The 26,153-nt window shown below is 42.1% G+C and overlaps 2 protein-coding genes across 3 annotated transcripts in view; one reads left to right on the forward strand and one right to left on the reverse strand.

The window, feature by feature from the left end:
- The window catches only part of CILK1 (ciliogenesis associated kinase 1), a 60,796-nt gene extending 59,431 nt beyond the window's left edge, over positions 1 to 1,365 (reverse strand). Inside the window, exon 1 of the mRNA XM_084623164.1 lies at positions 1,229 to 1,365. The gene's annotated coding sequence lies outside the window, so the exon portion shown is untranslated. The remainder of the gene's footprint in view (positions 1 to 1,228) is intronic.
- Positions 1,366 to 1,411: 46 nt separating this feature from the next.
- The window catches only part of FBXO9 (F-box protein 9), a 39,038-nt gene continuing 14,296 nt past the window's right edge, over positions 1,412 to 26,153 (forward strand). The window contains exons 1-5 of one of the 2 annotated variants that reach the window (XM_084623173.1): positions 1,412 to 1,575; positions 4,082 to 4,159; positions 6,618 to 6,767; positions 9,374 to 9,431; positions 25,806 to 25,905. In XM_084623173.1, the coding sequence (XP_084479299.1) occupies positions 1,573 to 1,575; positions 4,082 to 4,159; positions 6,618 to 6,767; positions 9,374 to 9,431; positions 25,806 to 25,905 (389 nt within the window). In that variant the 5' untranslated portion in view covers positions 1,412 to 1,572. Of the gene's footprint in view, positions 1,576 to 1,942; positions 1,963 to 4,081; positions 4,160 to 6,617; positions 6,768 to 9,373; positions 9,432 to 25,805; positions 25,906 to 26,153 lie in introns of those variants that run through there. The other variant, XM_084623174.1, reaches the window with a different exon arrangement.

The following is a 26,153-nucleotide window of genomic DNA, read 5'->3' on the forward strand; positions in this document are numbered from 1 at the left end:
GAGGGAAGCAGGATAGGATTTTGAGTCAGAGCTAAAGACAAGGCTTCCTGTATTGCCAGCTAGAGTAATGATATAATTTGGGTTTCAAAGAACTTCCACTGTAAAAAGCAAACTTTGCCCTAAGATGCATTGGTGCAACAAAGGGCAAAATTTAGTCCTAGAACCCTGTATCCTATTTAAGTTTTGCAGTGGATTGCAATTTGAAGGATGATCAGGTTCTAAATTAATATTTTTACTTGCTCATAACTTTTGATAACATTTTCCTTTAAAGTGGAAACTTCTCAACCTTATTCCCAGACCACAAGTGAAATGGGTTTGGGAAGACATATATATGTGTGTATACAGTGTTTATGCTTGTGTGGTGAACAGATAGTCACTTCTACCTCCCTAAGATTCCCTATGCTACTTAAAGTAGAAGTTTACAAGTCTGCTTGGTCATGATCCTGCATCAGAAGCTATTAGAAAACAGGGACTTCTGCTCCTGTGCAGAAGAGGAGGAGAGGAGTTCACATGATACAGATGTCAGGGCTATCTGACACCAGTTTAGGAGTGGGATACTACACTGTTGAGTAGCATTGTCAGACAGCTGCCTATTTCACCCCAGAGATGGCTGCATGTCAGTGGTGGGTGAAGCGATCCATATACAATCATAAAGTTTGTTATATCCGTTGGATTCTACTGGTTGACATTGATGCTGTATTACTAAGGTATCATACTTTATTCTTTGGGCCACACTGAGTAATTCTACATATAGTCTTCAATAATGCCTGGGCCTGATCTTTGGGCAGGCAGACAATGCACCAGGCTAGGCCTAGCAGAAACACACTGTCATTACAACAGGGAGCAGCAAACAGCAGCGCCCGTCTTTAGCGCCCTACCATGCATCTGATGAAGTGAGCTGTAGCTCACGAAAGCTTATGCTCAAATAAATTGGTTAGTCTCTAAGGTGCCATAAGTCCTCCTTTTCTTTTTGCGGATACAGACTAACAGGGCTGCTACTCTGAAATCTACTTGCAGGGGTACGTACAACCCGCAAGAACTACAAGTCCCAGCAGCCACTGCTCCCATCTCTATTTGAATAGCCCATGAGAGACTAGACTTCCTAGCAGTCTGTGCTTCCTCTCCATTTGATTGGCCTGTTAAAAGCAATTTAATTCCCAGCATGCAATGCTTCTCCTCGAGCGGAGTGGCCCGAGGAGACTACATTGCCCAGGAGGAAACGCTCCACCTTGATCCAAGAGAGAAACCAGGCAGAACGGTGTATTGCATGCTGGGACTTGCAGTCCTCACGGCCGACGCCCCGCAGCGAAGCGGCCCGTGCGTCGGGAGGGCGACGCTCTGTCCTTTCTCTCAGTGCTCTTGAGGTCTGTCTGGGCCAGGGTCTCGGCTGCTCCCGGTCCTCCTGTCCTTTACTCTCCGGGAAGATGGCTGCCGTACGCAGGGCTCGCAGTTACTCCCGCTGCGTGGTGCGCTTCTCCGACCGAGAACTCTGCTAAGTCACCCTGCGGGGGGGAGACACGGACCGAACAGGGGGCAAGGACCCCCGGACAGCGCCGCCTGACCGACTGCAGCATGGTGAGCAGCGCCCGGCCCTGCCTGCTCCCTGGCGGCTGCTGCAGTGCGGGCCCTGGGGCGGGAGGGAGCTGGGGGCAGGGCACGGGCCCGAGGCGGCCGCTGTCATTGGCTGCCGGAGGGCAGGGGTCGTCCCTGGCAACCGTCAACGGTGGGTGTGCGGGTGTTTCGCGGTGGAAGCCCGGCCCCGCTCTCCGCCCCACTGGGGACCTTCCCAGCGCCGGTGTGAGCGGGCCCCTGCCTCCCCCTGGGGCCGTGACGCCGTGTGAGTCTCGGGGGCTAACGCTGCATTGGCCACGCCCCGCAGCTCCTGGCCCTTGTGGGGTGTGTCCTGTCGGACGAGCTCCCCGGGGACCAGGCGCACCCGGAGGGGGGAAATCCCAGTGCCAGGTACCGGGGGACGGTGGCGTCGTGGCATCACGTTGTGCCCAGGGCAGCAGTGTGGCGTCAGGCTGTTGCGCCTGCCACAAAGCAGCAGAGGAGGGGCCCTGCAAGCCCAGTTTGAAGCAGGACAGCCCCGCTCCTCCATACTCACAGCTGTCGGCTGAGTATTCCTTAGAATTATCCGTGGATGTGTATATGATGATATCAATAAAACGGTTTACAGAGACCATGAAGTCTCAGGGCTGTTTTGAAGAGCCGAGGACGCCAGGACTCTGCTTGGTGGAACTATTTGCTGCATAGGTCAAGCCTGCTGCATGGCTCTGTGCGAAGCAGTAGGGATCCGTCTGGGTCAGGGTCTCGGCTGCTCCCGGTCCTCCTGCCCCTCACTGTCAGGGAAGATGGCTGCACCTCCATGTGAATTTCTAAGACACCAATCATCAGATTATCTAGATGTGCCATTACTTTGTGCTGGTAGTAGCAATCAAAAGATCTTAAAACACTTTACCCCAGCAACTAAGCTTTTGTATCTCTGCAGAGCAGAGATTATTTCCATTTTACTGGAAACAGGCAAGGTTTTATAGTTTTATGGAGCTAAGAAGAACCCATGCACCAGGCTTTCAGTTCTGTGCTTTAACCTCACCTTTGGGTGGCTACAGTCTACACTAACTTGTGTATGTTTCCCATGTGCTCTTTAGCTGGGTACAGTAGAGATGCCCTTTGGCTGGATCTGATCTGAGGTCTAGTTGGTTTTGGCTGATGGCTAAGGAGTGAAAAATATTTGTGCATAACAGGTCTTATCTGTAAGGAAATATCCTGTGAAAAGTCCTTAATCTTCCCAGAGCTCTTTCTAAGCAGATATGAATTATAATGCTCATTGGATACATGGAGAAAGGTAAAAATATTAACCAGCAGAAATAATAGACAGGGCAAGGTCAAAGATTTTCCTGTCTCTAAATTCTGTGACATTATAGGTGGAGGGAAAAAAATCCTGCCTGTTCCGGTTTGAAGACTAATGATGTCATTTTTGCCTAAAGTCCGTGTAAACCTAAAGGTGGTATGTTAGCTATGAAAAGGTGTGAGGGGTGACTTTTGTTGTAGATTAGTTGAGCATGTTAACACTTACTGATTCAGGGAGGCTCACTTTGTATGGTTAATACAGGGTCTGTGAAGGTCTTCATTCAGATCTTGGCTACAATAAAACTTCAGTGGACTTTCCTCAGTAACTGGTAGTCTGCTGTATTATCTCAGGAATGCACTGTATAGTGCTGGTTTGCAGGACAGTGATAACTGAGCTCTGAAAGTGAACAAGCTTTTGGAATGTGGCATGTTCTTTGTAAGCAAACGGGAGTTAAAGTGACCCAGCTGTGTGTCTTTTGGTTTTTTGGTATTTTTTAGATTTTTGACCTGTACAGCCAGTAACAAATTGATTTACTAGTGCCATGTTTCTCCTTGTGGCTGTTTGTTTCAGTATTATAGGAAATGGAAGATTAATGTAAACTCTGTATGTCTTAGTTATTAGTAAAAAGAAAAGGAGTACTTGTGGCACCTTAGAGACTAACCAATTTATTTGAGCATAAGCTTTCGTGAGCTACAGCTCACTTCATCGGATGCATTTAGTACTCCTTTTCTCTTTAATATAGAAACTGCTTTTGTAACACACCTTTCAGCAACAAAAGTTTAAATAAGAAGTGGCTCCATTATATTGAACTCTTGATTTTTACCTGGGAGAAGGCAGTACAAGGTGCAGTCAATTGTCTAAAACATGTTTTTATAAGTGAAATTTCAATGTCCTCTTTTTATTGAGTTAGGTTGCCCTACAGTGTTTTCAATCCAAACATTGCAGCAGTGCACTGATGCATGTAAAACTGCAAATGCCATCTAGCTAGACTCTGCATTACCCAGTTTAAGTGAAATGCAAAATGCTTATTTCATTATCCATTTCAATAGCTTAGTGTAACAGGTAATGCCAATAAACATAAAAAGTAATTTAGCCAAATATTGATGTCAATAGTGACGTTTTGAGGGGGAACATGTTTTTTGTAACGAGTTTGTGCAGTTTGCACAGATCAGAATAGTAGATGTACATATACAGACTACATGTTCATGTCTAACTGTTCTCTATTAGGCAGAAGCTGAAGAAGATTGTCACTCTGATCTGATAAGAGCTGATGACAATGAAGGGCCTGGTGAAGCAAATCTTCAGGTATGGTTAAAGTTATGTTCTCATTTTGAAATTAAGTTCAGTTGGCATTTTCTTCCATAGTAGAATGCTGATATGGTGCAGGTTAAGCCATCCTATAAGTAAAAGCACATTCTGCAATATGATACTTTTTCCTATGGTACTGGTTTCCACATATTAATACAAAAAAACCTTAGAATTAAGGTTAAAATATACTTTCAAATATACACTTAAGGCACACTTCAATGAGGGAAGCATCATATGGTGACTTCACCATTGTTTTATACAACATTGCCCTCCCCATTAAAAACAAACAAAAAAAACCCCACGCATACCCCAAACTACAAATTCAGATTATAACCATGATTGTAATTAGGGTTGTCAAGCTATTAAAAAAAATTAATCGCACTGTTAAACAATAATAGAATACCATTCATTTAAATTTTTGGATGTTTTCTACATTTTCAAATATTTGATTTCTGTTATAATACAGAATACAGAGTATACAGTGCACACTTTATATTTTTGATTACAGATATTTGCACTGAAAAGTATTTTCAGTTCACTTAATATAAATACTGTAGTGCAGTCTCTATCATGAAAATTGAACTTACAAATGTACAAAACAATAACTGCGTTAAAAAATTAAAATGTAAAACTTTAGAGCCTACAGAGTCCACTCAGTCCCACTTCAGCCAATCGCTCAGACAAACAAGTTTGTTTACATTTATGGGAGATAATGCTGCCCTCTTCTTATTTACAATGTCACCTGAAATAGAGAACAGGCATTAGCATGGTACTGTTGTAACTGGCGTTGCAAGATATTTACATGCCAGGTATGCTAAACATTCATATGTCCCTTCATGCTTCAACCACCATTCGAGAGGATATGCATCCATGCTGCTGATGGATTCTGCTCAATAATGATCCAAAGCAGAATGGATTGATGTACGTTCATTTTCATCATTTGAGTCAGATGCCACCAGTAGAAGGTTTAATTTCCTTTTTGGTGGTTTGGGTTCTGTAGTTTCTGCATCTGAGTGTTGCTCTTTTAAGACTTCTGAAAGCATGTTCCACATCTCGTCCCTCTCACATTGTGGACGGTACCTCAGATTCTTAAACCTTGGTTAAAGTGCTGTAGCTATCTTAAAAATATCACACTGGTACCTTCTTTGCGTTTTGTCAGATCCGCAGTGACAGAGTTCGTAAATCAAACAACACGTGCTAGGTCATCATCCAAGATTGCTATAACATGAAATATATGGCAGAATGTGAGTAAAAACAGAGTGGAGGCGTACAGTTCTCCCTCAAGAAGCTCAGTCACAAATTTAATTAACGCACTATTTTTTAAAACCAACATCAGCATGGAAGCATGTCCTCCGGAATGGTGGCTGAAGCAGGAAGGGCCATATGAATGTTTAGCATATCTGCAACACCAGCTACAAAAGTGCCATGTGAACACCTGTTCTCACTTTCAGAAGAAAATAAGAAGCAGGCAGCATTACCTCTGGCAAATGTAAACAAACTTGTTTGTCTTTGTGATTGGCTGAACAAGAAGATGGACTGAGTAGACTGACTCTAAAATTTTACATTGTTTTGTTTTTGAGTGCATTATAGAACCAAAAAAAATATAAAAATCTACATTTGTAAGTTACACTTGCATGATAGAGATTGCAGTAAGTACTTATGAGGTGAACTGAAAAATACTATTCTCATTTTTACAGTGCAAATATTTTAATACTTTATATAAAGTGAGCACTGTACACTTTGTATTCTGAGTTGTAATAGAAATCTGTATATTTGAAAATGTAGAACATCCAAAAATATTTAATTTCAATTGGTATTTTATTTAACAGTGCAATTAATCGCGATTAACTCAAATTAACTGCAATTAAAAAAATTAATCGACAGCCCTAATTGTAATCAAAGCTAGTTTACAGTAATGTATTCACAAGTGTAATAAACCAGTTTTGCTATATAAAATTGAGATTAATTTAAAACATTGAGCTGACATTTTCTGAAGCCCTATATGAATGAGCAAATAAACTTATTCTAACATCTTCAGAAAGAAGACAGTGAGATGGTTTCTATGAATTTAGGCCAGAATTAGCTACATCATGATCACTTCTTGCAACAACCTAAATTTTCTTCTGCATACTGAATTGTCCAAACAGAAGTAATTGCATTGTTGGAACTAAATTGTCCATAAGCCATAGCATTTCCTTGTGTGATTTTTTTCTGGTAATTCCACCGTAAGTGAAGCTAAAGGAAATGCCAATTCTAATCTGCACCTGAGTTTGCTAAATGAAGTCCCTATATTTACCCTTATATAGCTAGTGTTGTATGTGTAAGGTATATTCAAAGTTCTTATTTGTAGATTGGACCTGTAGAGACTATGTAATCTCTTGTGCAGGAGATGTACTGTCTGCCCAGAAGATGCTAAATCAGAGCCTATTAGGAGTTAATGTTTCTGCATTTTTAGGCAGAGCTCCAGATGTTTCGAGCTCAGTGGATTTTTGAACTTGCCCCAGGCATGAGTTCTGGTGGTTTGGAAACTGTGCCACGTGCAAGAGGCCCTGGAGTAAAGGCTATAGATACCAAAGGAAAGCAGGAGCTAGCAAAAGAGGAGAAGGTAGGAAAGAGATCACTTATTTACTAATGGGCTGTCTTTAAGTTAGCATTCCATTAGCTTTTAACATTGAATGTTTAGTTTCTGGTTAAACCTGAAAAAGATCAGTTAGATAACTTCCTCTCTGTATGCTAGATTCACAAAGGGATGGTGTGGTCCCTAACTTTTAGGAGCCTAGAAGATTTGGGGTTCTCAAACTCTTGAGTTAGGTGTTCAAGTTCTCTATGCAATGCATAGGGGAGATAGGTACTTAAGGCTATGTAGAGTACAGGCACTACACATGTAGCCACTTTCTACAGTGAAGGGCAGGCTGCATCCAACTTGTCACTGTGGAGTGGAGCTATATGCTTCAGAGAAGGACTGTGGCAGAGGGCAGCTGTTGTAGCCTTTCAGTGCAGTAGGGAAAGCCTCTGGCAGTGGGACACTACACTACTAAAAATAGCATTTTAGATGTGGGAGGCACTGCTTGGGTTTATAGCGAGCCCTCATAGGGTACGTACCCATGGGGGAAGTGGGGGAGGTTCAGGTGTGTAGGGCATTCTCCTCACTTAAACTGTACTCTCAGTCTACAGTGCTGTTTATACTCATGCTAGCTGGGTGTGTGGTGTCTGTACTCTGCTGTAAGTGTAGTCATATGCAAAGAACGGGATTTCCAAAAGTCAACCTATTGAGTGAGGAGCTACCTTAGCTAAGAATTGGGAGATGCCAAGGACAGGGTATGTCCTAAGCCTCACTCCTTCCAAGGAGTAAAGGCTTAAGTCTGGGCTGCAGGAATGTGCTGCTTCCTGCTTGGGATTCTCTGCTGTGAACCCTCTCCTGCATGAGAGTGAGAGAATGACTCTGTAGTTTTGTGATTAAGGCTCTCACCTGGAAGGAGGGATACCCGGGTTTCAGTACCTAAGCTCCAATGACTAGTTATACAAAGTGCAACTGCTTCAACAGGAGAGACTGAGGGCATTTTCTTCCTTCAGCCTGAGGGGAGAATTGAACCAAGGCCTCCCATGTCCTGGGTGAAAGCTTTAACCACTAAAAGTTATAAGGTGAGCACTGCTGCTACCACCTCCTCTCTGGCTAGGATTTTGAATGGGCCCTGGTCTGATAGGTGAATTCCAAGTTCAGCCTACTGGATTGGGCCTTGCAGAGGAACTCCTATCTTCCCATGCTTTGTGGATTTTAGGTGTCCATATGCTTAGTAAGACAGCAGTATGCATGCACAGAGGCAGAAACTTAGGCACCCAGAGGACTTGTTCTACAAAAATGTAGGGGCAGTTTAGTCACTTACAAGGTTAGGTGGTAGCTGAGCAGGGCCACTGGTGCCAAAATGTTGAAGTTGGGCACTTAAGTCCATTTGTGAATTTAGCCCTGTGTTCCTTACTTTTTGCCACCTTTCCTCAAAACCCTATCCCCTTTTTCTCCTCCTTCTCATGCCTGGCTTTGTCTCCTTCACCAAATATATGTACTGTGAAGTGATAGTGGCCTACCTCCTTTAACAGTGGGTGTTATGTATGTGTTCCAGTTGAATGAAGTCAGAGGTAAAATGACATGAAGTTTGTTGATCATATCATCTTGTAATGAATATGTACAAACGCTAAGAAAGCTAAAGAGTTTCTAAACTAGGTCAATCACTAGTGTGTTCTGGTTAAGTTCAACTGGAATTTCCTTTTTCTTTAACTGGGAGAGAAAATAAGAGCCCTCCTGCCTTCCTTTCCCTGCCTCTCCTGACTTCTTCCACACATTTCCCTTTTTGCTCTGGCTATTCACCGAGTTTGTGAAAGTTCTTTCCAAGCATAGTATAGCCGTATGGCTCCCACAATACTCTTGACTTCTTGGATCACTTAGTACTCTTTTGCAGTTCCCACTGTTTTTTATTGTTGCAGACTGGATTTGCAATTGATGTGCTTTTGCTCCTGTAGGTCAGCTCCGTGGATTTGAATATTGAATATCAGCCATGCTTTCTGCCTCACTTCCTGAGCATTGCTTTCACAAGTGCTTTGCACTCCAGAATTGCCCTGTACTTTTTTTTGTTTTTAAGAACAAAACTGAGTTAGAGCCAAAGTGTCTCTAGGCAAAAGTGTGATACTTTAAAACAAGTTAATGAAGATCCTCCCCTGCCAATTTTGGTGACATGGACAAATTATCAATCCTTCTTTGCAAAGCAATAAAAGTTTAGAAAGCTTGTCCATTCCTGAGATAAGCTTCCATTCAAATGGTAAGTTAAATATGGCACAGTTACTCCTTTTTAAAACAAAAAGGAATTATTAGTTTAGAAACCTATGAAAATGGGTTTATAATGTGAGTACTATATCAACCATAGCTATAGTGGTGCTAGAAGTTACGTAATTCCTTATTTATAAGGGCGTAATGCCTTGATTTAATTAAAACTGTTGTAAGCAAGATTTAGGATCAGACTTGGTGTTGGCTCAGAAATTCAGTTATTGTTGTTAGAACCTGAATGTCACTTCCATGTTGTTATATGCAATTGTGCTTTTACTATTTTCCTTACCACCTCATAGTATAGAGTTGTCAACTTGGATGTAAATTCTGATAACTGGATTTGCTTGGGTGCTTGTAACAATTTTTTTAAATGTTCTGTGTAATTTATTATACAGGCAAGAGAATTGTTCCTGAAGGCTGTGGAACAAGAACAAAATGGGGCTCTTTATGAAGGTAACATGCAATTCTGAGATTACAAATCTAGTGCTTAGAAAACTACTATATGGTTGATCAGGAGCCATTTTTTATTAGTTGCTAGTAAAATAGTGAGAGCTGTGTGCTCCTAATTAATAGCTGGAGAATTATAAGTAGCAATTTGAGAACTGGAGTCCTTGAGTCACTCAAGCACTCCCAAGACTAAATTAACCTAAGAAAGAACAGACAGTAATGCTAAAGAAGCTCATTACTATAGTTAAGATTAAGCAAAATTATGAATGCAAGCAGACTAAAAACAACACTGAGTCTCTCCCTGTCTTTTGGCAAGGAAATGTTTTGCCATCTTTAGCAGTATCCATACAAGTTTCAATAGACAGAAAATTTGTCTAGAGCAATTTTTCCAGGGCCCTGTACAGCTTCTTTAACAGGAAAACTCATAATAATTATTTTCTTTGCTATGCAGTTACACCTTCAGTTTAACCATAAACTAGCTTCTGTATTTTTAAAACTGATGTCACATTTAACATGTTCACAGCTTTCTAGTAGATGCCTTCTTAGTGTTAAATGGTTGACACTTAAACCTGGTAATCTTTAATTTGTCAGGTTTGCCCCCAAAATTGAAAATTCCCATGTAACGAAAGATTAAAGGAATTAGGCAACCTTTAGACAGCCTTCCATCCTGTTCCTGCCTCTATTGGCACAGTTCTGGAAATGGAAGTTCAGAATAGTTGGAGGGAAAGAGCTGTACCTGAGTCCCAATTAAATAAAGTACTCAATCATGTGCCTATCTTTAAACACACGGATATTCCCACTGTAGTCAGTGGAATACGCATATCTAAAGGTAAGCACCTGATTAAGTACCTTGCTCAACTAGGGTGTCAGAACTTGAGTCAGGGTTCCCTACATTATGGGTCACAACTTCTGAGATTATGTAATGGCTTGGGGCAAAGGGACCTCACAGGTGGTGAGACAGTAAAACTTTGCAAAAAAGTTATTTAGTACGCTTAAAGGATAAACCCTTAGGGCTTGTACACACGAACACTTACTTTGGTATAACTTAAGTTGTTCAGGGGAGTGGAAAAGCCACCCCCATGAGCGATGTATGTTACACAGACGTAAGCACTGGCATGGACAGCGCTATGTCAGCAGGAAAAGTTCTCCCACTGAATTATGGCTACCGCTGCTTGGGGAGATGAAGTAGTTATGCTGATGAGTGAGAGCTTTCTCCCATTGGCGTAAAGCATCTGCACTAGCAGCATTGCAGCTACACCAGTACAACTGTGCTGCTGTAGCAATTCTAGTGTAGACTAGTCCTTAGTGATGTCCTTTTAAGGCCACAATATTACTGTAATCTGAGAACTCCAATTTGCAATTTAGTCTAGTGCAGGATGAGTGATTAGGAGACTGCTCAAACCTCTGTTCCCAACAGTATTATAATTATATATTTTGTGTGCCTGAATTTACTCAAAAAAAAAAAAAAGTACAGGTCCTATTAAACTTCTTGCATTCTGCTGCATCTAAGCTGTGCATGCAGACAGTCTGTCAGCTGTAATTGCTGAGGCCTAAGGACACTAAACCTTACTTTACTGTTGCATCTGTCATTCAGTCTGTAGAGATAAGTTCTGCCTAACAAGCAAATTAAAGATAGTTTCATGAAGGACAGTGACAGTTGTTCTAATCATAGAACTGGAAGGGACCTCAAGAGGTCATCTAGTCCAGTCTCCTGCACTCATGGCAGGACTAAGTATTATCTGACCATTCCTGACAGGTCTTTGTCTTACCTGCTCTTAAATATCTTCTATGATGGAGATGCCACAACCTCTGTAGGCAATTTATTCCAGCGCTTAACCACCCCAACAGTTATGAAGGTTTTCCTAATGTCCAACCTAAACCTCCCTGGCTGCAATTTAAGCCCATTGCTGCTTGTCCTAATGATTGCTAAGAATAAGGTGACCAGATGTCCCAATTTTATAGGGACAGTCCAGATTTTTGGGTCTCATATAGGCTCCAATTACCTCCCACCCCCGTCCCAATTTTTCACATTTGCTGTCTGGTCACCTTAGCTAAGAGCAGCGCAGGGAAGAAAAAAAAAACAAAAAAAACCCCCAAAACTGCATTATGTTGACCCAGCATCTTTGAAGTCTTCACACTTTGAGACAGAACATCAGGACACAAAGTACACTAATTCATAACTACAGCACACACTGTCCTGAAGTTGTCTCAGAACATGAAGCCTTCAAAATTGTTCCAGCATTTAAAATCAAATAACTCATTGAAAGATAAACGTGAGGCCTTGACAGAAGTCAGCAAGTGTTGATTTAAACTAAGTGTCACACACGTCCCCTTTGGCGTGAGGCGCATATTATTGCGGAAAGTTACATTTCCCTGTGCAACAGCCATGGCTTCATAAGCTATAGGGCTTACAGTGACTACCACATTGAAAAGTGTATGTTGTTAATATAATTGCACTGTATGGGTGATGTGGCTAACTAACCTGAGCAGTTGCTTTCAGAGCTTAGGAAAATTGACTAAAGAACTCAGTTTGAGGATTTAATCACTATCTGGTACTGCACAGCTTTCAGTCTTTGCCGTACTGGTATGTTTGACTGTTCTGTTGGAGACTTCCTTTCTTGAAAAGCTGTACCAAGAAGCAGTCAAAGCTTTCCACATTCAAGGAGAATGGTTTGTTGTAAACTCTACAACTACTGTCATGGTGATGACAGGTGAGAACAGCAGTCTGATCAGAGAGCTCCAACCCATTGCAACTAATGCCAGGATGTCCCCTTCTACACTGAACTGTTGCTACTAATAGCACCTGTAAAGCCATACCTGGACCTTCAGGAAGCGTTGCAAACATAATCAAAAGCTGTCCAGTGAATTGACTCTTTGAATTGTTCTGATGACAGGTTCCTTTTACTGGTAACTCTCATTTAAGTGAGGTGACTCATGAGGTAGAGTTTTGGTTTTCTGTACAATAAAACATGTGCTCCACCTTTCATTATGTTTGGCTACTTAGACTGAGTGTTTTGGGGCAGGGATTATCTTTAATCTCAATTATCAGTAATCTGTTTTTGCGGGTACCAGATATGAAGTTATTGAAGATGACCGCATACGAATCTTCAGTCACCTAAATGAGCTGAACTCTTCTCTGGGAGCAGAATATGACTGTTCTTTCCCTGCATGAGAAGGTAGAAGTATTCATTAACACTTATAAATAGGCCTTCTGGACACACAGAAGAAACTTGTGAACCTGAAACTTGAAGCCTGGTTTCAGACTTAGAAGGAACTGAGGAGCTGGTCAGGAACGATCAAATTCAGTCAGAATCTGAGTGAACCTCAGGCCCAGCAATGGCACGACTAGCCTGGTACCCAACAGAGGGTAAAGAGGTGGACCATCAACCCCTTTATTCACAAGACTGTTTTATCAGTGCTGAATGTGCCATTGCAGGATAGTCTGACAGACCTGAGACTGGTTCCTGCACCTAACTGAAGAGGAATTTAGCACATTGATAGACTATCTGCTTTAGCTGCAGAAACCTTGAAAGCTTTCAGTCTTGTAGCTCTGAGCGAGGTTTCTCTGTGGTGATCAAAAATAGTGGCTATCACCTGTGGATAGATAACATCGTTTAACCTTGTGGAATCTCACCTCTGAAAGACAAGCTCATGAGTTCTTAAGAGGTGAGTATAAGATGCCTTGTTACTCTTCAGAACTTGAGAGTTAGCAGTTGCAGTTGATTATTGTAACAATTTCTTCTGCATAACAAGATGGGGGGGGGGGGAGAATGGGAATAGTGAAACAATTTAACATGGAGGATGATGCCTAGTGTTGAAAGTTCTGAGAACCCTGCATTAGAGAATTTACACTAGTGTAAGTGACTCAAGATAACTGCAGGGGGCCAGATTGCTCAGAAGCTTGGTAATAAGAATTGGAGCCATTTGTAGTGTCAGTAACAACATCTTTTAGATATCATCTGGTAACACAGACCATTAAACAGTTGCCAAATATCCAGGTCACATCTGTCACAGTAGAGCTTTAATGATCTGTAAGTAGGAGACTCTTTACAAGTTAGTTTTGCACATTAGCAAATTAAAACCATGGTTGAGAAGTTTTAAAGTGTACTTCTATTTTGACAATTGAAATTGATTTTTGATTAGGCACTGTAGAATATTTTACCAGATGCTTAGAAAAGAGGCTTCACTACAGCACACTAAAACCTTAACTAGTTGTGGTACTGATTAAAGTACATTGATTACTTAGGTTCTGACAGTTCTAGCTATACAAGGGATCAAGAAGTTTGAACTTGAGTGGATCACTTAGAACAGCATACCATAACCAGTCAATGGAAGACTTGCTGGTAGACTGGAGAGCTGGTGTTGGTTCACTTTGTAGTTTGTTTTTTTACTATATTACTTTTCCCAGTAAGCAGCTGCTTTGTGGTTGCCACAAACATGTTATGATTGATAATGGGAGAAGAGGTCTGTGCTATTATGACTAGGAGAAGTATTCATGAGACACACCAAGTGACCCAGGCCATGTAAAAGGTTTCAGAACCCCTGCTCTAGGAATCTAGGTAAAGCGTGAGCTACACTGGAAGACAAACCTGTGACCATGCTACATTTGCTGTGGATAAAAAGCTGTGTAGGCTATCAATTCAGTACCTCTTAATCCTATTTTCTTAATTTAAAAAAAATTCATGCTTTCCTCTGTAACTAATCAGTGACTTATGTAGGAATGAAGCCTCGCCCTAAGATAGCTTCAACTGACAGAAGATGCAGCAACCTGTCTGCCTAGCAGGCAGTGCTCTGCTGTCTCCACTCACACCCTATTGAATTGAGTCCAGTTAAAGATCTGAGTACTAATTTTCAAGACTCAGTCAATGGATACATGTTGATAATCAAATCAGAGGAGTTACTGTATTACACTAAGAAAGGGAAATTTTGGACAGTGCATTCTTTAGTTTTTGTAAGGCAGGATGATTAAGAAAAGCATTTATGTGCTAACTGGGGAGGAGGTCCTGAAATGGGGCTTGTATGGGGTGTGACATTGCCCTTGAAATGTTAAGAGTCGACTGCAGCTCTCACCAAAATGCGTTTCAGATGTACTGAGGAGTTACTGTTTCATGGTGGTCTAAGGTTGGTACACAAATGAAACCACAAAATAGTTGATTAGAGTCAACTATAAATCTACTAAGTTTTCGTACTTTCCAACTTAGCCTGAGTTGGTATGTCCAAGTTTTCCTCTGCATTCCTTCAGTAAAAATCTACTAGGGCTTGACATTCCTATTTGAATAAGACATATTTAAAACAGTGATTATTAGGTTGTTGCAAGAACATGATTCTAATACTAGACAGTAGCAGGGCTTTACGGCAGGTTCCCAGCAAGCTTCCTCTAGTATAAATAGGTTGTAATAGTTGTCTTTATTTTGACCCAACTTCATACTTTCCAGACTGAGTAATAAATTCAAATAACAGAAGAGAATGAGTTTATACTAATAAACATGAACAAGCAAATAATAAACATGAACAAGCAAAGGTTAGAAAAAAAATGGTCATCTAATACAGCACTTGATTTACCTGACCTCAAGTTTCATAGGTTATAGTTCTATTCCTGGTTGCTGTAACTTTAGCTCCTATGTTCAGGGAGAGTAATGCTCCAGTAACTTATCCTTCTTGCTATTTAACATAGGAATGATTACCCAGATGCTTCAATCAGGATATGATCCCCAGCTGAGGTGTTCAAATACCATACCATAAAACCTTAACACAGCACAACTATATCTGGGTACTGCATGAACAAAGGAAGAGACGCACAGGTCAGAACCCTATTGATTTTGGTGAAGAGTGGAAAATGAGTATGTTTTCAATTTTCAGCAAAATCAGTAGGGTTCTATTTAGAGGGGGCTGGCCAGGGGAGGGGAGGAAATGGGAGGAAGCAAAAGGCCCACTAACCCTATACTTGAGACCATTGCCTCACCCCTGTATCCAAGTGTCATGGGGTACACCACTCACCCCTGGTCCAGTGCTGCCTCCTAGATGCTCTGCGGATTAACTCTAGAGGTAGATACGCTCTTCCACAATTTGCATGCTGTCACAGGCATCACTATCTTTCTCTCAGGTCAGCAACTCCTCTCACTCCAGGACCCATAGCATCCTTTTTGTGACTCAGCCCTCTGGTTAGGTCACTCATTATTCCCCCTTCTGGGGTTCAGTCCATCAACAGTCCTAGGCAGTCTTCCCATTCACTGCCCCGGTACCACTATCTCAGTGGCTGGTAAGGGAACACAGGTCCACCCTCTACTCTGGGTTCCAGTCTAGGGACCCTCAGCTGAGCAGTTCTGGGCTTCCTCTCTTTGCCCTCAGTGCTCTTTTCCTGGACTGGTTCCCCTTCTCTCCCTGGGTGTACCAGCTCCAAGAACACTCTTCCCAGGGAGTGACTGCTGCCTTTCCCTACAGCCCCCAAACACTCCTAACTCTTCCCAGAGATTGATTGCCCTTTTTCAGCCCCAGCCTGTACCCTGCTACTTGACTTTATAGGCTCTCCCCATCTTTTCCTGCACAGGTGAGCATCTCTAATGAGCTGCCTCCAGCCTAAAGCGCCCCTGTTTGCAGCCTAATTAACTGATTGGGCCCACCTGATCTAATTCTGCTCTTGCAGGGCTAGTGGAAATCAGGCTTTTCTGATTTTCACCAGAATCAAGAGAGTTCTGACCAGTAGTGCCTAGAACATTCCCTGAAATTCTGGAATTGATTTGATGCAGTTTTAAAATTACCGCTTACATCAGGGGTTCTCAAACTGGGGATCAGGACCCCTCAAGGGGTCATGAGGTTATTACATGGGGGTCGTGAGCTGTCAACCTCCACCCCAAACCCCACTTTGCCTCCAGCATTTATAATGGTGTTAATTAAAAAAGTGTTTTTAATATATAAGGGGGGGGGTCGCATTCAGAGGCTTTCTGTGTGAAAGGGGTCACCAATACAAAAGTATGAGAACCCCTGGCTTACATACATACAAACAGAGAAATGCTTTTGATGTGTGTGTAGGACCTTGCTTTGCTCAGGCAATAAGTTTTAAAGGTACATGGATGAGGTTTTATTAACAATATTTCCCTAGCCCTCTGTGATCTTACAGGTCAAGGCTGATCTGTACCACTATTGTTTATTCCATGTGTCCTGCCCACTTTAGAGAGAGATTCTGGATCATCATAAGCATGTATAAAGGAAAAAGATCTCCAATTGGATGGTGCCTGTGTAACTTCCTACTGAAAGTATGTAAAGGAAATCTTTGCTGGGAACTCCAGGAGCCTCTCCATCAGAGATAATAGAGAAGGCTCCTGCTTCATTGTTAGGGGTTGTGTTGCTAGCAGGCACCAGAGGTCTCAGAGTTATTTCGTGAGTGGTATAAGAGTTTTACATCAAGTAGTGTTTTTTAAAAGGCCATTGCCATACTTTACGCTAAGAAGATCCTTTGGTCAGCTAATCTTGTTGGAAGAGTATTGCATTTTCCCCCTAAAGCAGTCAAAAGTCCAACTATTTTAATAGGGCTAGCTGTTTTTCTTTTGACTCCAGCTCCTTGGCCAACTGCTTAATGGAACCATGTCAAAATGACAAGCTTCATCTCAGCTGTAGTTTAGTGGGTTATATGCCAACCAAATAGGGTAAAGTTAATTCATGCAGAGGTAACAAACCTCAGTTCTGCATAGTAGTGTCACATGGAGTTCTTGTAACAGCCAGGTTTATGTTCGTTCCAGTAAGATGAGATATTACCATACTACTAATGTAGTTTGGGAACTGTGGCATTGAGGGCTCAGCCTGAATCAGGGTGAGAAGCAAGGATGGCAACTAGGCAACCCGCTACTTTAATTATAGAAGTAGTGTTTCTTTGAAGTACTATAGCATTTTAAGAAGTTGAACAACATAACCCTTCTCTAGTTCAGGTATTAATATCAGCAACTACTGTCTAATGGCACTTTAAAGGCAAGAGTTCATGAGGCAGCTGTACAATCTAGTTAAAGTCCTGAACTGGCTGACATCTGAACTGGACTCTGTTATAAAGGCCTCTGCCACTGTGTCCTTTTGGCTTTTCCCAATCAAACTCCCATCTTTCCAAACCTTTCTGTTGCCTCCATTAAAAATAGGCTAATCAGTGTAAGTGATAGGAGACTCAGTCCAATATAACTTCTTAGCTTTCTCTGGCCAGATGCCAATACCCACTGAAGAGAAGACAACCTTCTAGTAAAAGTCCAGGGGAAAAAAAATAAGCCTAATTCAAAAGTCTAAGACAGTGGTTCCCAAACTTGTTCCGCCGCTTGTGCAGGGAAAGCCCCTGGTGGGCCGGGCCGGTTTGTTTACTTGCCGCGTAAAGGAATAAGGCATACCAGCTTGTGAGATTCAACTCAGGGTCACTGCTTTGCTTAACACACAGCACATATATAGTGAACACAAGAATAAGTTTATCAGAGAAAAGCAATTCAAGTGATATAAAGAGAATAGTGGAAACAAATGGTTACATATAAAACAATCAAAACACGCTTTCTAGAGCTCAAACTTAACAAGGCATTTTTCTATCTCCTACAAGATAGTTTACCCCAAGTCCTTTCCCCCCATATTTTCAACGAGTTTGACTGAGATCCCTTCTCATAAGATCAAGCTTGCCAGCAGCTTGTCTTCACAGATTGAAGGAATGAGGAGGTACCTCCATACCCCTTATTATACCCCCAAAAGTTCATTGTTCTTTGTTGGAAACAGCTCTCCATTGCTGGTTCACTTCTTCCTGTAAAATTTTCTCTTCGAAGATTTCACAATCCTTCATGAACATTTGGCTCAGATTGTAAATGGATGTCCCTTGTGAACCATACAATATTTAATTTATATTTAAACAGATAAATAAACATTACTTGCCTGAAAGAAAACCTGCTTTTTACCTATCTGGTGAACAATCTCTAGTTATAGACCTTAAAAATGTAATTTTCAGTATTACACACACACACACCCCAACCAACCTCTTCTACAGCATCTGTACATATGGTTTGCAATGCTACTGATCAGTGTGACACAGGCTTTCACTAGAGATCTTATGACATTCTTTTGGTGAACTCATGGATACTTGTACCCTGTGCCCTCTGGCAGTTGGCATCCAGAAGTTCTTAGGTCACAGCTGCATCTACAGTGGGGATTAGGTCAACCTAACTATATTGCACAGGGTGTGAAATTTTTCACAGTCCTAAAAGATGTAGCTAGATTGACCTAAGTTTTAGATGTAGACAGGCCTCAATCACAGAATTTTGCCCAGAATCTTCAGTTCCCACAGTTAGGAGGTTTGAGCACGTGCACACACGCGTGCACGCACACACAAAAGTCTCAGGCTTATGTTACAGGTATTGGACTGCAAAATTATTTTTTGCTACAGGCAGCAGACAGTTCTGGATTTTGAAACTTCTCCAAATTTAAACTTAGGTCCTTACCGTTGTACAAAACATTGAGCCAATCAAGGCGGTCTTCAGAGGCACATGCAACGTTTGTCTTGAACTTTTCTGAACAGACAATGATCTTTTCACAAACGTTGAAGTTATTGGCACTGTTAGTGCACATAATCCAATGATTAGGTTTCAGTTTTCCAGTATTCAGGTGCTGTTATACTGTCAAAGGGCACTTCACATGTCATGTAGAAGTCAAAATCATGTTTGAACTCTTTTGCTAGGCAAGGAAAAATGCACAGAATATTTTTATAGTTGCTAAAATTGCATGACATCTGTGCCTGGACAGATGATTGGCAAAAAGAGATTATTTTCCATAGAGTCCATTGGCTACGTTGTGGATATGGTTGCCTTCAGTTTGCTTTGAAATTCTGATGCAAAAGCCAGCTTTGCAGATGAAAGAAGTTGCCATTTAAATCCCATTGACTTGAGGTCCACTTCTTTTAAGGCATTATCTACATCAGAAGTAACTTGTAAATCACAGTTAAGCAGTGTATCAATGCAGTGTATCATGGTGCATTTGTCTCCATTTCCCAGCGAGCTCTATTGATTCCTCCCCTCCCCCCCGCAAAATAAACAAAGACAAGGTAAATTGCAGCACAGATCTCACTAGTTTCCAGCGTCTTTGACCATCCGGCATAGTTTCATTGTTTTCTTTGAGGTAATTGTATCATCATCTTTATTGAGAAAGTCTGTCATGCAGTCCCAATGCATATGAATTAATTTTGCAGCCTTGAGCCAGAAAAACCAGCATAATGACACAAATGAGGGGCACCTGCAAACCCATTGGGCTCATGCTTGCTGTCATTTTTCAATATCGCTGGAAAACATTCCATGAATATGTTGAGTATGCGGAATGTGTAAGCTTTGATTGCATGATTAATGGGTACATGCAAAAGATGCCTGTGACAGAATGAGAATGTCCTGAACAGAGTTTATGGGATTAAGATAAACTTTACTGAATTAAGTTAAACCTTATTGAATTATGGGTAATATCTTCAGGGTAGATTATATTAAAAATGCAATTGTGTATGGGTGTTTTGGTATAGTATATTCCTTTAGAAGGGAGGGGGATGCTAATGTACTTCCTCCATTATCAGCCCTTTGAAGCCACTCCTTAGAAGAGGTGCACATATACTAGTTCAAACTGGATTGTGCAAGGACCAACAGACAAGGGATTTTTGGATAAATAGCCTAATTTTAAACTGATTTATGGTCTTCATAATCCAGCAAAAACACACAGGATCTCTGGTCTCTGGAGGACACCAGTCCTTAGGGAAGAATTGAAAGGACCAACTGGTCTCAATTACTCTTGTTAACTATCTCTGAAGAGAGAGCAGGCAGGTCTGTTTAGGCAAACTGTCTTTGCTGGGGATAATACAGTGAAGGCAGGGAATTGTTCATCCTGGACATACTCCTGTCAGAAGGGAGTGACATAGGGGTCTCCACCCACTAGAAGTGATGGCCAGGAGAGTTGGAAGCCTGAGAGTGGATGCCTTTGCTGGACTACTGAGGGGGAAAACAGGTGTAGTCACCCAGAACTGAGACAATGAGTAATACATGGAATGTGCAGCGTATACGGATACATTTCTTTCATGTCCTTTACTAAGTGTTGCATGTATATCACAGAGTCACTGTTGATTAACACTGTTTTCCCACATTTGGCTGTACTCTTGCAACATCTTGGATCCAAATTCAAACGATCCTCACTGAAGAAAAACAGAGGCTTTCAGTAGAATAGTATTAATGATTTATTCCTATCAGTGTAGAATAACGATGTTCATTGCTGGCTGTCCAGAAAACTCTGGGGTTTCATCAGTTACTAAAGAGAATTTCTCACCCCTCAAAAGATCCTTCATTGCAAGCTTGGGGCTGAGAGAAAACTTCAGGCAGGTATTTTTTTTTTCCAGCTACGGAAGTTCTGGGCAAGTGCAGGCTTGTGAAGCAGAACTAATAAAAAGCTCAAACCACAGACATCATTCAGTGGAATCACGTTAAAATACAATGCCTGTACCAGATTGTGTGGGAAATCTGCAGTTTCTTCCTTTTTTTATCTTCTTTTGTGAAATCTTGGAGTCATCGTGAATAGTTCTCTGAAGATGTCCACGTAGTGTGCAGCAGCAGTCAAAAAAGCGAACAGGATGTTAGGAATCATTACAAAAGGGATAGAGAATAAGATGGACAAGATCTTATTGCCCCTATATAAATCCATGATACGCCCACATCTTGAATACTGCATACAGATGTGGTCCCTCATCTCAAAAAGGATATACTGGCATTAGAAAAGGTTCAGAGAAGGGCAACTAAAATGATTAGGGGTTTGGAACGGGTCCCATATGAGGAGAGATTAAAGAGGCTAGGACTTTTCAGCTTGGAAAAGAGGAGACTAAGGGGGGATATGATAGAGGTATAGAAAATCCTGAGTAGTGTGGAGAAAGTGAATAAGGAAAAGTTATTTACTTGTTCCCACAATATAAAAACTAGGGGCCACCAAATGAAATTAATGGGTAGCAGGTTTAAAACAAATAAAAGGAAGTTCTTCACACAGCGCAGTCAACCTGTGGAACTCCTTCCCTGAGGAGGTTGTGAAGGCTAGGACTATAACAGAGTTTAAAAGAGAACTGGATAAATCCATGGAGGTTAAGTCCATTAATGGCTATTAGCCAGGATGGGTGAGGAATGGTGTCCCTAGTCTCTGTTTGTCAGAGGGTGGAGATGGGTGACGGGATGGATCACTTGATCATTACCTGTTAGGTTCATTCCCTCTGGGGCACCTGGCATTGGCCACTGTCGGTAGAAAGGATACTAGGCTGGATGGACCTTTGGTCTGACCCAGTATGGCCGTTCTTATGTTCTCATTCTTCCAAACAGGCTTCTGTTGAAGCATGGCTTGACTTTCATTCAGTTTCATATGAGACGATGTTCAAATGTTCAACAATATGATCTGCCTTTCCAGAGATTTCTGTTTTACAAACTTTGCAGTGCAAAAATTCCTCTTCTTTTCCAGACTTTCATTTTGAATCTGAGGTCAGGGTATACAGTGCAGTATTCCTCTAGGGTTTTTCTTTTGATTCATTACTGACATAAAATGACAAACCTTCCCTCTGTTAGTGAACTGGTGCAGTTGAGCCCTTATCATAAATGTAATTGCTTTCGTGCACTTCCTGAACTTTGACTCCAATACACTGTGTTAATCAGTCATATCTGCAACTCTAGCACTGTTTGGCAGCTGCTGTAGCACTTTGCCACACAAGCTTCTACTCTTCCCACCTGAATAATCCTGGCCTGGCCACATGGCCAGCCTCACCAGGAAGGTGTCCTGGTCCTCCCAGGATCATGATGGATGAGGATGAACCTCCTGCCATTAGGAAGGCCACCTCACTGCTAAACAGCTCCAGTCTGGGGGCTGCCCCCACATACATTCAGCTGGTGAATGAGGGAATGGGGCCATGACAGTGCGACCTTAGAACCAGTGACACCTGATGTCTGGAGGCACAAGGTACAGGGAAGGCTGCAGGCATGGTAAGGCAGAGCAGAGATCCCCAGCCAGGACTGTGAGGAGGAAGAGGACAAGCTCCTTGGAGAGGCCACTCTGCTGTTAGCTCCTGAATGGGGATGGTCCCCACGCTCCCTGCTAATGAGGGAAAGAGTGGGGTGGTGATACGGAGGTGCAAGGTGCAGGGAAGGCTGCACTCATGCCAGCTGTTACCAATGGATATTTTTTCTATCGATTTCAGTATGTCAGCTGAAAATAACATTTACCAACATATATCTAAATTGAATCCTGTCAAGCCTAGCTATAATAAAGTAAAGGGTCTCCCTCACTCTCATTTTTGATGAAAGAGGGTTGACTTGGCTTAGGCATCTACGTCCAGAAGAGGGGTCATAGCTGTGAATCCGCAGCAGAGATAGGCACCTCCCTCTGGCCCAGAGTTAGGCGTCTAACTACTGGCTATCTTACGAGTTGTCAGCTCAGCTTGCTGCCTTTTGTGAATCCCTTATGTACCTAACTCTCGCCATGTATTGTATAGGGAGCCTGGGTATCTGTGTAACACACACACCTCCTGGGTGTGGTGCTCTGGCCCAACTAGTAGAACCGAGGCCATTTAGAGAGAAATTAATGAGTCTGCTACAGTCTTAACTTAAGGGCCATGTGGCTTTTAACTCATGCAGTAGAGGCTCATGCATTTAGCTCCAGAGGTTCCAGGTTCGAGCCTGCCCCCCAACAACCAAAGTCTGTTAGTGTTACACCTAGGGTAAAGATCACACTGGGCAGCAGGGCACCTAAAAGTTAGATTTGCAATGCTCAGCATTGCCACACTGTCCCTCTATGGATATAGTGCACAGGGTAATCAAGACTAGGTCTGCTCTAAAGCATGTTCTTGCAATCTCTCCATCGACTTCAGAGAAGTTCTGATCTTTGGGATATCCTCCTGGGTTGTTTTAGTAGCAATGTTTTCCTTCCCTTCTCCTGCATGCCAGGCTTTCCTTCTCTGGCTTTCACCTTCTCAAGCCCCAGAGAGAAGTGGAGCTATATAAATCCTGGTCCTTTACTCAAGAAATGTTAAAATAGAAACAAGTGGAATATACATGTGCTAAACTTAACTGGTCAGTCACTTTTGGCTTGGTGCATTCCATCTCTCACACTGTAAGCAGTCACTAACACAAGAAGAGAGCTTTGTCTTCAACGTCTGTTAACATTTTTCCTTCTGCCTCTCCATTCCCTTATTTCTCCCTTCATCCCTCCCAGACCTAGTCTCCCTGCTCTCTCTTTCCATCTGTCCATTTTTACCCAGGGCATGGAAATTTTCTCAGACACCCAGTAGGTAAAAGACTAAACCTCTAGGTAAAGAGAAATACAAAATATAGAGGCCTTGGGCCCAGCTCCACATAGGTACTTAGGCACCTAAACCTCAGATTTAGGAGCCACTGTGATCCACTGAATCCTTGCAGGCACCTAAATGTTAACTTTAAAAGTTCCCTAGACACCTAAGTTTCTGACTCTGGGCATGCACACTGCTGCCTCAGACTAGGTGTCTAGACACTTACCTCACTTACCTGAACCCCACTTACCTCACTACCTGAGCCCCAATGTGACAAAGTGGGGGAAGATAGGCAGAGTAGCACCTGTTTTAGCCATGAGGCCTGATCTGCTAGGTATGCTCAGAGGCCACCTATGCAATTGAGTCCCATTCAAAATCAGGGGAGTGGGATGTGAAAGAGAGAGAATAACTTTATAGCCTGGTGCTAGAGCACCCACCAGGGAGGTGGGAAACCCATGTTCCAGTCCCCCTGCTCCAGTGACGTTTATTTATTTAAAATGGAACAACTTCAATGGTGGCGATTGAAGGATCTCAACATCAGAATATCCCATATCTCATTGCTTTGAGTGCTCTTCTGAGAGGTAGGAGACTCCTTTTCAAATCCTCTCTCCCCCTCAAGTAGAGTGGGGAATTGAACTGGTCTCCAACATTCCAGAGGAGTGCTGTAACCACTGGGCTAAAAGTTATAAGGTGTGCAGCAGCACCTCCTCCTTCAGCCATTTTGTGTGGAGTAAGGCAGACACCTAACTTGTTCTCACAAGAAATAAGCCATCTGATTCCAAGAGAAGGGTTCCCAGGTGTGGATCACAAGCAGAGATAGGCACCTCCCTGCTGCCTGAGCTTAGGTACCTATCTCTGTGAGAGGAGCAGGGTGGGGCTTAGGACCCACCTCTCTCATTGGCTAATTTAGGGGTCTCCCTGCTACCATGCTGGCTTGCAACACCTAAGTCCCTTTAGAGTTGGTCCTTACTCCCTAAGGGCAATACCCACTTGAAAAATAAACCTGCTTTCTCTCTCTCTCCCCATGCCCCGTTAATAGAAGAGATGCAGATTCTAATATTCCTACTAGGGTGCTTTTCCCAACTCATATTCAGGGAAACTCAATTTGGTTATGAGCCTTTGGTTAGAAAATATCTGAAATTAGAAGTATCCTCTCTGGATGCTAGAAACAGATGGAGAATTCTCTGTTCCCCATCTCATTGCAGAGCCTTATGGCTGCTTGCAAAGATTTTGGGATGGTCTCTGCTCCTCTCTATTTCTTTCAGCTTTTTTCTGCCTCTGCACGTTTAAAAGAGAGATCCCTCCCAGTGACTAGCTCCAGTGCCTGCCTTCACTGCTGTTGCTTTGCCACTGAGCCACAAAGTGAAATTGACCTGATCCTTGTCTATGTCACTGATACCTACAGGGTTCTGAATAGGAGCCGTTTTCACTCTGCTGTAGCTTGATAAAGTTATGAGCATCTGAAAGCATCTGATACTGGAGTCCTCTATCTGCACACTTCGAGTGCACTGCTATCATCCTTTCACACAGTTCATATTTGGCAAAGTTCTTCGCAACCATAAAGACAGAAACTTTATGGACCTTGGAACAGAGTTGTTAGGTGCCCAACACCTTTGGGAAAAAAATCAGGCCTTTATCAAATTTAAGTGTATAAAACACCCTTACCTATCAAGCCTTAAGTGGCATGCCCATAGAAGATATTGAATTAAAATTAATTATGTAGAAGCTGATGGTATGTGTCTGGGAAAGCTTTCTCCACAAAAGGGGCAAGTGGATTTTCAAGCCCTGATAAGTGTGTCAAATAGGTCCTATCTTCCCTGCTAATATTACCATTTTTATTCTAATTGGTTTAGGTTAAACTTGATAGTAAAGAAACAACTGGGAGGGATGGGATTAGTGTCCAATCTGGCACCCTGATGAGCAACTTTGCCATTTAGAAAAAAACAATTTTTTTAAAAGTGTAATGACACAGAGCCTTCCTGGCCTTAGTTACAGTACAGTTACAGCTAAAGTCATTTCTCGGGAGAAGCTCAATTTTGATCACTAGAGTAGGCATTAAATGTGTTCCAAGTTGTAAATATTACCTCTGTTTTCAGCCATCAAGTTTTATCGTCTAGCCATGCAACTTGTACCTGATATAGAGTTTAAGATCACCTATACGTGGTCTCCGGAAGGTGATGGTGTTGGAAAGAGCTAGTAAGTATGCCAAGTTTACCACTGAGCAGCACAGGAATGCACAAATTTACACATTTTGTTTTTAATCCAAATACATTCATTAAGGTGCCACCTATCTGTTTGTAATATAGTCACCTTATGTTTGAGAAGCATCTTTTTGTTTAACTTCAATTTAATTAGTAGCATGCATTATGGAAAGTTATATAGAGCCTGGGAAGACATTTTGTACCAAACAATACAATGAGATGCAGTTCTTAATTTGTTTGGAG

This window comes from Lepidochelys olivacea (genome assembly GCF_965140295.1).
Source record: "Lepidochelys olivacea isolate rLepOli2 genome assembly, chromosome: 3".
Classification (NCBI taxonomy): domain Eukaryota; kingdom Metazoa; phylum Chordata; order Testudines; family Cheloniidae; genus Lepidochelys; species Lepidochelys olivacea.